The sequence below is a fragment of the Apteryx rowi genome, unplaced genomic scaffold (genome assembly GCF_003343035.1).
Source record: "Apteryx rowi isolate R43461 unplaced genomic scaffold, aptRow1 scaffold_49, whole genome shotgun sequence".
Taxonomy (NCBI): domain Eukaryota; kingdom Metazoa; phylum Chordata; class Aves; order Apterygiformes; family Apterygidae; genus Apteryx; species Apteryx rowi.
This window is the reverse complement of record NW_020450749.1, coordinates 3,535,831-3,549,379: the sequence shown is the minus strand read 5'-3', so window position 1 is coordinate 3,549,379 and position 13,549 is coordinate 3,535,831. Positions and strand designations below refer to the sequence as shown.

The following is a 13,549-nucleotide window of genomic DNA, read 5'->3' as shown; positions in this document are numbered from 1 at the left end:
CAGAATTGAGGCTCAACAGTGCTAACACCTTTAAAATTTTTCAACACCCAAAGCCCTGAAGAGCTCAGTCTTAACTGAAACAAAAGCAATGATTTAACAAAAGGAACAAGGTGCACAAAGGTGAAATCATTCAACTTGAAGATGCCCAGAAACCAGGCGGGTTCTGGAACTGAAAGGAATCTCCCATATTCCAGCTCAATGTCTCCTCACCGCCACCGTACATTTCATCATGTATTTTCTGTTAACCTACCAGTCATCTTCTCTTCCACCATTCCCCATACGGAAAAGCAAAGCATTTGTTTCAGATTTGGGGAATGTCTATATTATCTTTACTCACAGCTGTTTTTGTTGCATATCAGCATTACATTATTTAATTTGTATCAAAGAAGCTTTCACTATCATTTCCTCTACCAGGTTTAACAAAACCAGATTTCTGGCAATTCTCACTCTAACCCCATACTTTCTTGTGTCCCTGTCCCAGAAACAGTTCTGGTTTAGAGGGGCTGGAGGGGGAGGCAGGTTGGGGTGTTGGGGTTTTTTTGTTGTCTTTGGTGTTTGGGTTTTTTTTTTTTTTTTGGTAAATTTACAAAATTTATAAAAGGGGRGGGGTGGAGGTTTTTTTTTTTTTTAATAATATAAACACTAATTTTTCTAGGTTCTCTGCCTACCTTGACATCACTTTGAAGCTGTTACTCACCCAGTTGCACCTGCAGTCCTTCCTCAGAACCTCTGCCCTTGCCATGGATTCAAGCTACATATGCTTAAATGCAAAGTCTATCAACTCTTCAGACCACTGACTTCACAAATAAGTTTCCTTTGCTCCTCAACTTGAAAACTTTCATATGAACCTATTTAAGTTAATCCTTCTTTCCAGCAGCTAGAGAATCAGTTCATCATCACTTGACCCAAGGGTGTACCTGTTAACAGCTTTTTCACAAGTGCCCCACACTATTAAAACTAAGTTTAAAAATAACAGTAGACACGGCCGGCTCCATGACTCTGCAGTGGACAATTCTGGCTACATCTGTACATGAGGCCCACAGGGGTCTGGGGTCTCCAGCATTCGCTGGGACACCCCAGAGCACTTCCCAGCACAGGCCCTGCAGCTTCTCCATAAAAACCAGCATACAAAGACAGCAGACCTCATCCCAACACCAAATCAAGAAACAGGGCATACTCTTGGGTCCCACAGAAAAGACCATATTCCCTTAGTATCAAATCATGCAATATCTAAGACTTGGCATTATTAATAGTGTTTCTTTATCAACCTATACCTGGAAATTTAACCATTTTAACATCAACTGATTTTTTAAAAGCCAACTTTCAGAGGCTATACTACAAAAAGTCAAGCTACCATAAAACATAGACCGTGATACTGTGTTACTTTCTGTACTTTTAACGTCACTCATAATATTAAACTAGGAGAAAACAGCTAGTGGAAAACACATCTAAAACATAACTGGGCTTCATCCTTTCATCTTTTCAACAATCCAGAAAACAGCAAGAAAAAAAACATTATTGTATTACCTTGTCAACAGGACTTGGTAATGGAGCATGGATAACACTAAAAGAAGAAGAAGAAGAAAAAAAAAAGAAGAAAGTAAACACAGAATAACAATTCAAAAACCCACAAGATCACTAGTATTGTAAGTTTAATCAAGATGATTTGCATTTTCAAAATCATTCTTTAGATAAAAAAGTTAAAATGCAAACATGCAAAGACAGTCAATACGATGCTGAGCAGTTTCAAAGTTACAGAAATACATCATCCATACCAATTTATAAATTCAAGTTCTGTTCTAAATATCAGAAGCAACTGCTGAAGTAAAAGCTGGTAAAGAGTGACATAATATTTGATGTGTTTTTAAAACTGATTTGTTAAGATTTAAACTAATATGCAGGCACAAACCAATATGCATGAACAGACCTTGTTTACAAACTCGTTTACAAATTCAACAAGCTAACTAAAATAGTATTTGCTAACTTGGATAATTTTGTACAGTTTCACTACAGCAAGTCCCATACTTGCTCATTTTCATCAGATATTAAAACTTAGCAACATATATTTCTAATATTTGTCTTTAGGTTATGCAATTACACTGAAAATTTCCCCTAATACTTTATTTTGACTTAATCTTACAAAAGGCAAAACACCCTAAGGCTTCACATAAGTATTTCTGGATACTAATAACATCAGAATATTTGAATAAATAATCCAAAGCATACAATAGCTAAGGATGAAAACTTCTTAAAATTGTGTCATTTGTAACTGGTACTCAGTTACTGCAAACACAATGTTTATAATATTTTTTGGTTCTACTACTCTTAGAAAATTTCTCCAAAGTTTCATTGAGCACATGGGCACAGAGAAGCCTCTCAGTATTCATCTGAGCTTCCAGACTCTAACATTCTTCCTTTCAGTGTATTTGATGATTTTTTTTCCCCTCATGTCAGGCAAAGCTTTTTTCAATATAACATTGAACTATACTGTGGAGAAACATTACTAATCTGAAGAATATAAACAGTGTTATGCGTACACATGGACACACACACATATAACATTTTAACTGTAATTTAGTAGCATTTATATGCATTTACAGGAAGAGAAGTAACCCCAAATTAAAAAGGGGGGGAAGAAGAGTGATCACTTGCTGGGGCTTCCCTGTCCCCCATATTCCTCTGCTTATAACACCCGCTTCAGTATACTAAGAAACCCAGATAATCAGAAAAGCCCAGCTTGGTAGGAGTATTTTTTAACTGTCCTGATTTTTAAAAGCAGGAAAATCAAATGAGATTTTTCTCATGATAATGCCTGCAACAGAATTGTGCTCTCAATTATTTTCTTCGCTTGCAGTACAGGAGGAGAAACTGTTCCTACCTTGATTTTGAACATCATGCCTATCAAACCCTCATTATACTGCAGTTTCATTTTGCCACGCATGAATAAATACTTATTCTTACTCTGATCGCAATCGAGCTTCCATTCCATCTGGAAGAAATAATTTGATTGTGGAGACTATACATCCATGGGTAACTGAAAAGAAACAAACAGTAAGTCATGATTTGTTACTATTTAAAGTCCAGAAGTAGTTGATGTTTCAGTAACCAAGTGAACTGTCTTAAGGAATTGCAGGACAGGTGACCCAGGGAAGGTATGAATGCCTCCCAGGAGCAGTCCCTCGGGCCTGGGGCCACCTCCTCAGACCTCCCCTGGAGACCAGAAGCTTTGCCAATAGAAACTTGGAGTTTATGCTGTGTGCTTAGTCCTGGCCTATGAAGCATTTCCATTTCTGATTCTTCCAAACATAGCAGCGCCTGCAAGATTTCTTTGCTGCAGCTACTTAAAGAAGTTAACCATGTTTTGATCATAAAAATAAGAAAAAAAGAAAGAAAAATGAAGAAAAAAAGGAACGCATCTTACCTGGGTTAGATGCCAGGAACACAGAAGTATAACAGAAAAAGGGAGCTACCTTTCTGACAAGACTCCTAATGAGCGTATCTGGGGACTTGAAAGGTAACACATCCAATTTGAGGATCAAAAATGGAATACAGAGCTACAAGAGCTACTTAGAAGTACGTCCTCTTGAACATTAGGAACAGAGGCAGCATTTGGTATGTTTGTAGTACATATTTCATGCATAGTCCTAGACAAGCAGCCTCTCATTTCAGGAAGAGAAAGCTTGCTTCTCCTGGAGTGAATTCAGATTTCTTTGAACTGAAAATAGATCCGAAAGAATAAGAGAAAGAAATGCAATATATGATTCTTATTACATGATCAACCTCTTTTCACTGTTTCGCAAAAATTTTACTGATAATGTTATGACACTGCAAATAGTCAAATTATAGCTGTATTTTCTTTCTCGTGTAGTTCTATAATTTCAGAATCAGCTGCACGGAAAGAAAGGTAGGAACTATTCCCAAATTGCTGCAGTAAGCCAGATACAAATAAGCACACTATCATCCATCACCTATCACTATACCTAAAGCAGCCACCAATATACAAGGCAAATAGCTGTTCTACTTTCATGGTTATTAATATCAGCAAAATAGTTAATCTAGCTTTGAAAAAAAGGAAAATGGATGTTTTAGGACAATGGTAGTTCTCCAGGGAAAAGGGACAGGTCTTTAACAAAGCTACCTCAATAAAAATCTAAAAATACAGGAGAGAGGATCCAACTAAACAGAATTCTTTAACCTGTATTCAGTGCTAAAAGCTAATACTTTGAAGAAGTATCTTCTTAATTATAACACCTAGTTTTTTCAAGTTGACCTGGTAAAGCATTACATTTACATGCCAGGAAAGAACAGACAGGATCTCCTTCTCAAAACAGATTTATTCATGTGTTTTTTGGTCCCTCTTTGGCTTTGGACTTCCTGAACAAATGGTTCCCAGAACTCAAAAATCTGCTCTTGACAAACGCTTACCACAGTCGCAACGTTAGCTGCAGAGTGTAGTACTCTCATACAGCTTTCACAGTGAGGAATCCTCTCCTTTAGAGCACAAAGAAAATTACTGATTTCAAGAAGAAAGTATTAGGGTATCTGAAATTTAAGACCAACATACAGCCTGACATTTGGATAATATATCACAATGTCTGCTGTGAGATTACATAATTCTGAATTTGTTCAGAAATATTCATACTCAGAAAACCTACTGAAAGCTGCATGAGTGTTTTTGCATAAAAAGTTAAGAGTAAGCAATAAACAGGATTTAGTAGAGGGTCTGAAAGGGAGAGTAATGGCAAAAAGGCATAAAGCATTTTGACATGATAAAAATCGCTCTCTATCCTATCAGTACCCATCTATCAGTCCGCTGCAAGCGGAAGAAAAATCTGAAAGACCGAGGGGACGGCAAAGCAACAAACAAAGCATTATAGTGACGACTGGGCAGGCTGGAAGTAATTGCTTCAATTCAAGTCTGTATTACTGCCTATGGAAAAAAAAGTTGGTTGCCAAACGGGATTGACAAAATTCTTAAAGCAAAACGTATTTCCTCCTCTTCCCACACGGCAGAAGGCAGACCCTGCACTCGCCTCCCGAGCTGTTGGGGAGCGGAGCACGAGAAGACTCTTCCCGATACTTCCATCACTCTCCTCTTGCTCTCCAACTCTTTCAAAAACTTTGGGGGGGGGGGGAGAAACGAAGCCGTCGCTGAGAGAGGAGGCAGCAGAGGGCGTTAAGCGCCTTCAGCTCTCCGATCGGGGGCCGCCGCCACCACAGATCACCGGCAAGCGTCCCCGAGAGCATCACGGCTTTCTGCTTTATAGGCACACAAGGGTCTACAAAAATACCTACCCAAACATACAGCAATAAGCAAACCTTCTCTTGTTTAATTTGTTCTGCGAACTTTTGCCATAACCTGATTGCACATGGAATCCTTGTGAAACGTGTAACTCTTCGTTTCACGCTCCCCGATACAGAACCCCCCCCAAAAGGACAATAGCTGCATGCAACCCTGAGGAGCTGGCAGTAAAGGAGCATAAAAAGGGAAACAAAGAAGCTTTTTGCAGTTTGTATTAAATTCTTGTTTCAGAGATGCAGCCAATTTGCAAGCCATGCTTGCATTTTTGCTTTCACCTGTTAATGCGGTAACAGTGGCCGTGGTAATAATTCAAACAGAGGTAAAAACTGTCCATTTTTCCACTTTGTTTTAGACATTGACAGCAGTATGTGCTGGGTTTCCCCATCTGCAGAGGCTTTTTCAGACACCAAGGGAGAGAAAAGCCATATTTTTAAAAATAATTATGAGCCCAAATTTGGCTAGAGAAAAGTCCAAGGCAAACAATTTTTATTTCATTATTTGGTATTACCCGATGATACTTGAAAGCCTGTTGTTCCTTTTCACAAGGCTAAGTAAGTTATCAACAGTTAGTTCCTAGAATGTTCTGCCACAACTGGGAAATTTAGGAATTACTAAAAGAAAACAAACCAAAGCACATGAACACGAAGAGAAAAGCACAGCGAGGTGACTAGCCAGTGCTGCACTAAGGGCAGGGAAATGAGCAGGTCTGTGCGTATTAGTAACTTCATAGCTGGACAAGTAAGGGAGCAGCAGGCTTGGAAAGATCTCTCAGGCCTTTTCATGACTTTAGTTCAACACCAGAACTTGGAAGAATCGGTGCTTATATAATACATCCTCAAAGCTACATACCGCACATGCCACTATTTTAATGAACCAAATCGAGATCATATTCACAAAGAAATGAGTTACCAAAACAGTGTCTGAAGAATAAATATATTCTAGCAATATTTACACAGTTCAGAGTTTACATAGACAAATATACTCTGCCTACCCAGTCATCACATTATAATTATATATAGCAAAAGGCTGATGTGTCTTGTGCAAGTAAGGTGTTATATAAATATCAGAATGCAAAATGGTTTTAAAGGGAACCACTAATTTAAAACTGCTTTCATGTCTGCATTTTTATTACTAGATTAACAGCAACATCTAAGAGTATTAAAATGAATTGGTAAAAAATATTTGTTTGTATGCATTCCAATTGCATTTATGTGTAAACAGTTTAACTGTGATCCTGTCCAGCTGTAATTTCTGTTTCATGCCCCTGCCTGATGCTCTAATTTTTGTTCGTTGCTGGGGGGAGGACGGAGAGGGAGAAGGCAATCCTGAACACCCTTCCCCGGAGCTAGCTCAGCACATTCCTGAGCAGCACAGGAGCACAGCGCCGATGGCCAAAGCTCAAGCAAAGGAGGAAAAGGAAAGCAGCAAGTGAGGATGTACTGATCACTCCTTACATAGATGCTCGATTGCAGGGATCGTGTTTTATATAACCGCTATAAAACCAAAGATCTGCTACTGTCATTCCCAGAAAAAGTTTGCTCAAGATGAACTTTCCACAAACTTCCACATAATTTAATTGCAAATAATTCTGATAAAAATGTGTAAACTCAAAAAAAAATTTTTTTTTCAAACCTGAATGCTTAAAAAGTCTTCTTCCAACTATATCTTAAAATACAAGTTGTTTTAGGGCTAACTACACCAAAAAATCCCTTCCCTTTTAATTTTTTAATGAAGATAGACTCTCTAGGCAAATAAAAAGTTACAAGTTTTAGAGATGCAACGTATTCCTTTGATTTACTCCATGTATATCGCTAGTATTAATAAGTATCTGCAGTCATGTCACATGATATAACATTTTAAATAATTCCCAGACAATTCCAACTAAACATCTAGGAGTTAAATCTTCACAAGATCATTTTTGAAAGAAATGAAACAGAATTTGTTTAATGACCTTTACTATCATGAATCACTCAAAAACAGTACAACTCCAGAAGTCCTCCATGATAAAACGCTTAACCACCTCCATTACTTAGCAAGGTTTTCTTTAAAGCTTTGTTCATTCCCCCTCCTCTGAGGGTGCTTATATACTTTGTAAGTTCAGAAATGTCACCGAGCAAGCTGAAGAAAGAATTCACACGTAAAGAGTGACTGATGGCAGCAGGCTGCAGAGTTTTGTTTTGCTCATGTAATGCTCTTCAAAAATTTTACTATTCTAACATGGTCCTTTTTAGAACAACTTTACCATCAGCAGTTAAATTTATTATTCCTTCAGTTTAGTCTTTCCTAATATACTCTTCTTTTTTTAGGATAAGCTCTGTGAAGGTTGTCCTCAGGAAAGTAGTAAAGTGGAAGAGCAGTGATGACAGCTCTGCCATTTTCTTGATAAATATGTGTTACTGAATTAGGATTCTTCTAAACACAACCAGAACATTGTTGTTTATCAAAAGTAACAGGCCTCTCAGGCACCTTCAGAAAGCCTTGATGAAGTTGATTACAATCCTATAATTCACACACAAATCAGCCTTTAGAAAGAGAAAGAAATGGCTCCTGAAACATTGCACAGAAATCCAGAAGAAAAGAGACTAAGGCCACACTTTTATCGATTAACACAGACATACAGCTTTTATCATAATCCAAGATTTCCTGAATGAGCATACTAAGAGGACAGCAAGAAAGCCAAACAAAACAAAAACCTTCCAGCTCTTTTTTCACCTAGCAACGTTTTTCTATCCTCATTTTCAAGTACCTCCAGAAATTTAAAGCAGCAGCAATAGAAAGAAAAAGTAGATATCTAGATAGCTCAACAAGAATTAAACTAATCTGTTTCAAATTTTTGCTATTTTAGCAAGAAATTCTTTTTCATACTTCTGTCACATTGTTTGCTAAAACTTTAGGGTTCACCTGCTTGAAAAAGAGTGAAAAAAACACACATGCACACATGCTCACGCTGCAGTTTTTAAATTGTCGTAAGCCAATCTAAGTGGTGCAATATCTGACCATGGGGTCCCAGTTGAGCCTCCTTTTCTGGATCTGCATTTCCACTGTCTGCTCAAATACACACGAGTGCTCATGCAGCCACAGCTCAGGCGGTTTGGGGAAGCAAGCCAGCTAAAATCCAAAGAGGTGGTGGGGGGTGGAAAAGAATCAGTGTTTTCAGCAGAAAAGTTTATGGATCCAGTTTACCACATGGCCACAAGACTCTCACCATCAGCACAAAGGAGAGAAGAGGTAACAAAAGGACTTCTTTGCAACAGGAGTACCTTTTACCCTTAAAGATGCTGTGTAATAAGATGCTCTAAATAAATACACTCGAAAATTGAAGTTGGGGAAAAACAAGCAGGAAAAAAAAAAGAATAGATCCATACCCTTACCTTTCCGCGTGTTCTCCGTCACATCTACACCAAACTGGATGATGTCACCTGACATAATCTCACATGGTGGGCTTTCCTCAGATCCTCTACTCAGTCTCTGACTATTAATAAAGGTACCATTACTACTTTTAGTGTCTTGAAGATAGAACTGCAAAAAACAAACAAAAAAGTAGTAAACTGTCTGCAAAAACAAAATAAGTATGATGAAACTGAAGTTCCAGTAAATCTTTATTTGCCATAAAATACAGCTTTGATGCCCAATGTGGAAGTGGACAAACGCATCAAACTCAAAGTCACCTCTTCAAGATGCAACGCCTTTACATTTTCAACAAATATTTCTATTTGATTTGTAGTTATTTAACATATTATTGATTTCTAGCACATACATTATGCAAATAATCACTACGAACTTTACTTAACCTACTGTCTATGTGGAAAAGATTAGACATTATTAGCAACAAAACCTTTTGCCATACATATGTAAGAACGTGTATTTATGTTAGTTAACACAAAAATTTTAACTGCATCATATGCTTAAGACACAAGTGGTCCATGATACAAACATGTCTTGTAGGGAAGACTGGCACTGTGGACAAAGGAAGAGCTTTGGAAGAAGACAGACTCTAGGAACTGCAAATGCAATGCCAGGGTAAGACCAGGGAAAACAAAGGTAGGATGCTTTTACCACTCATGGATTCTAGTTCACACCATTAAATTAATCTTGAAATTGCTGCATCGTCAAATACCCTTGTAAATATCCATTTGTAGAGTTAATTAAAATTAAATAGCAACTCATTGAAACTGAAACAGCTTATGACACAAGACTTCTGCTCAGAAAAACTGCCGCATCTGAGGAGAGATCACCTAGCCAGCAAGTCACCTGGCCAAGGACTAGAGTCACTGGCTCCTGATCAGGAGATAGCAGGAAAGAGGCGGCTGGAATGCTATTAAACAGTAGGAGTAGCTCTCCTGAAATGAGTCATTTTCAGTAGCTCAAGACAACAACAGTTATTACAGGAAGCCAATGACATGTAAGTAGTCCCCGACCTCCTGAGCTCATAAGGAATCTCATCAGTTCCCAAAGCAAGCATAAGCTTGAGGAAGAGGTGCTGCTTTCATAAAAATGTATGTATTCTTAGTCTTTACTTATAAAAGCAAAGTAAGATTTTTTTTTCCAGAATTCTGTGCAAAATTTTCCATGCTTTTATTTGCCTCTATTATCAGACTCCTCAGAAGAAGTTATATTATAGCAAAAAAGACTGGTGTTGTGCAAAGATGTGGGAGATAACAGTACTAGTACGCTTCAGCTCTCAGAAAACAGCACCAAGCAGAAGATACATACCCTACGTGTTTGCCCAAAGTAGCACAAGGTAGTGCCCCGGACCCGAGAGCTTGAATGCTACTGGGCCCACAAGATGGGACACAACAGAGTAACCAAGGGGAATGCCAAAACAGGAAAGCTTGCCTAGCTGTTATGTAATGACAGAATGAAAATCAGCACATGAAAGTTTTTTTCCTAGGAGATATACCTTTGATCTTAAATTGAAAAATGAAGAAAAATCAATTAGTCCCTTGTTGGTAAAGGTGGAGGTAGACACAAATTATGGGAAGAACAAGAAAGAACAGCTGTATTCATTGCAGTGAACAACCAGATCCATCTACTCTAAACAATTTTGTCTCTCTCAAGTTAAAAATCCAATCTCAATTTAATTAGCTCGTTAATTTACTAATCTGAAAGCATTCAACCTTCTGATAGCTCAAGTGCCAAGATAGTTATTTTTATTTCCTGTTTGTTTTTAATTAGCGTTTTACTCCATTTGAAAATCCTTCTATTAGAGAAAAGTGAGTCACAGGCAAGAAGAAACAAACACGTTTGCACTTATTTGTTTTTCTCCGCCCTCTATTTTCTATGCGTATATGTGCCTTTTTTCCCCCCCCAACTTCAGTTTATCACTGCCCCGTATAAACAAACATCTGCAGAACACACAGACAGGGTTCTCTTGCCTGAGAAACACAGGGGAGTTACCACAAGAAAGGAAGTTCTGTGATTCTGGAGTTCAACAGACCATCAGCAAAGTAATACACAAAATACCAATAGACTGACAAAATTTAAACTGTGAAAAAAACTTAAACTTTTTTAAAACAAACACAAAATACACATTAAACAGTTTATCAAATTGAATTTCATCATGTAGATTTTAAGTGATGCTCTTTCAATTTTCTGAAGTTTTTTTTTTTGCAAATAGTAAAGAAATAAGCAATAACTGCAAAATGTTAACAAACTGATGTCTAAGTAGAAATGCACTGACTACAAGAATTAGGAAAAAAGACTGAGCCATCTTGTCTTTAATGCAGCAGTTAGCAACCTGCAGTGCTGGTTCCTTTCATTCAGGAAATTCAAACATTATTTTCATTCCAGTTTTCAATAGCTCAAATGATCTTTCTCAAAGTTCAGTCCCTCCAACACCTTTGTAGCATTGCTAAAAGTTGGCTTTAAAAAACAACATGAGGGCAAACACCAGCAGGCACGCTTGTATACCTTAACTAGTATTTAAGGGCTATTAAATACTCCGTGTCTTAAGTGGGTTCTCTGTGGTGCCTCTTACGCAGTAGCTGCCTACTGCGGGGCCTTGTGGGGAACCTGCCCGGTTCGTTCCTCCTGCCCTTGCGTGCAGACCGACCAACTAGGCAGCAGCGGCAGCTCATGGAGCAGCTATAAATCTTGCCCTCTCCCAGTGCTCTTCCCCGACTTACACCACCTCTTTAGTTGTGCTGGCTCAAGCATTTGCGTAGTCACAGTGAACCAGTTTCCAGAGCTGATGCAAGTTATATTAAGAGGCACTTAAACTGGTACTGCCACAAAGAAAGGCAGCATAAACTGCCCTAATTATACTTTGATTTATAATTTGCACCTCTCCAAATCAACTAGGTCCAAGCCCTTTGGTGCCTTATAATAACAATTAGTCAAATTGAGAGTGGAGTGGAAAGGGTATTGCATGCACATTCAAAACACCTTAATTGCTGAGGACTGTCCTCAAGAATTATCACACCCTTAAGTACGGTTCAAGTGGTACTTTTCCATCTTTCTTTAAAGGCAACGTACAACTGTGTAAGAAAGATTCCACTTACTCTCCAGGATCTAGTAAATAATACCTTCTCAGACAGAAAAAAATCCCAGCCAGTATTTCTTCCTTAGTAATTTATGTTCTCATGAACATTTGCATCCTCTCCCATTTAACTGAGTGTATCAATGAGGTATTGCAGACATCCTACTGTGCATCTTCTACACCATTCACAGAGACTTTAAAATAAAGTAAAACTTGCAGTTCATCAGTACGTACACTCAGAACTTTTCTGGTACAGTCCATCTACTTCAGAATCTGCATTAAAGGAGTTTCAAAAAAATATATTTTTGTTTCCATTAAATGCTGTGCAAGGAACTATGCATTAATTTTACAATGTTAATATTGGTCATATTTCAAATCATTTGTTCGGTTTTGCAAACCAAACAGAAGTACCTCTTCTACCTGTGTTGTATAAAAATTTCATTCCATTTAGCTTTCATTTTCTAAGTCAATCACGGAGAAGAATACCAACAACTTGCTAAAAATCAGTCTACGTTTTACTTTCGTGCTGTTAGATAGGTACCACTATACTTCCCCCCCTCCTGTAACAAATTCCTAATATTTCTTGACTAATGGAATACAGAAATTCTGCCACATCCATCCCAGACTACAACCATTTATAAAACTTATGCACAGACAATTTATGAATTCTAGCCGATGCTAGGAAGTTACAAAATTGCTGTGCTCCAGAAGGGCTGATTGTGACTTGAACTGCAAAATGCTGGAGGCAATTTTCTTTGAAGAAATACAAACAAGCCAACCACTGTGCTTAATGACCACTACTCTAACATACTAATTCCGAGAGGCAGGCTGAAGATGCTTTCTCATTTGTCTGGCAAGGTAGGGAGTTCAGGAAGTGATTTTTTTTCCAAGCCATATGCACTTCTGGTATAACACAAGACACTTTCAAAGGATCTCAGAGAAGACAAAGGATGAGCTTAGCTATATACAGAAAAGCTTGAAAAAGAAAGAAGCACACTTTTGCAGTGGAGAGACCTGGATTTAATTACAGTATAAGACAAGGATAGAAAAAACAGCTGATGGGAGTTTATTTTCATGTCTTAGTACAAGAACAGCTTTCAGCACTACCTTTTTTCCATCTTCATCTTGACCATATACAGCATTTCTCTCAATATATTCTACTATTTCACAAGGATCAAACTAGAATGCTAACATGAAGATATAAAATTAGTCTAAAATGTAGCCCAATAAGTTATCAAAAATTAACTCAATTAACATGCTAGTTGTTTAACATTTTAGCTTTGTCAGAACAAGATTAAAAATTCAAAATAACAGCAGCATATAATCATTCATACATGCTCAAAAGTCAAAGATATCCAAGATCTTACTCTTGCATAACTGTTCATTTGTAAGGTAAAAGATGGACGATAAGGTTTCCATGTACAGGACAACAAAAATGAATGTTTGAAGAGTATGTGCTCTATTAGTAAGTTTTTGATAGTTTAAAGAGTGTTTTTTCAAAAGCTCTTACAACCTAACTACCCCATATACAATATAATCAACAACTCAAGTCTCCTCCAGAGTGGACATATGTCAGTACTGCAGTAAGGCAGGGAAGGAAGAATGGCAATTAAGGCAAAGACTCATGTAACATTTGCTATCACTACCTATAGGCATCCTTTTCTATTTTAAGAGCACATTACTGCTACTCCATCTAACCCAACTTGAAACTTCAGTTTAGGACAATTACACTGAAAATTACACTGAGGGTTACATTGGAGAATTGAGAC

At 37.8% G+C, this 13,549-nt stretch overlaps 1 protein-coding gene across 21 annotated transcripts in view; it reads right to left on the bottom strand.

The window, feature by feature from the left end:
* Window positions 1–13,549, bottom strand: part of SLMAP (sarcolemma associated protein) — a 91,849-nt gene that overhangs the window by 44,743 nt on the left and 33,557 nt on the right. For 15 of the 21 annotated variants that reach the window (XR_003255656.1, XR_003255655.1, XM_026078834.1 and 12 more), the window contains exons 2-4: window positions 8,668–8,821; window positions 2,962–3,034; window positions 1,528–1,564 (exon numbers count right to left, since the gene is read on the bottom strand). Coding sequence is in view for 19 of the 21 variants with exons in the window: in XM_026078834.1 (XP_025934619.1) it covers window positions 1,528–1,564; window positions 2,962–3,034; window positions 8,668–8,821 (264 nt within the window). In the remaining 2 variants the exon portion in view is untranslated. Of the gene's footprint in view, window positions 1–1,527; window positions 1,565–2,961; window positions 3,035–3,421; window positions 3,716–8,667; window positions 8,822–13,549 lie in introns of those variants that run through there. The other 6 variants (XM_026078818.1, XM_026078820.1, XM_026078821.1 and 3 more) reach the window with 3 other exon arrangements.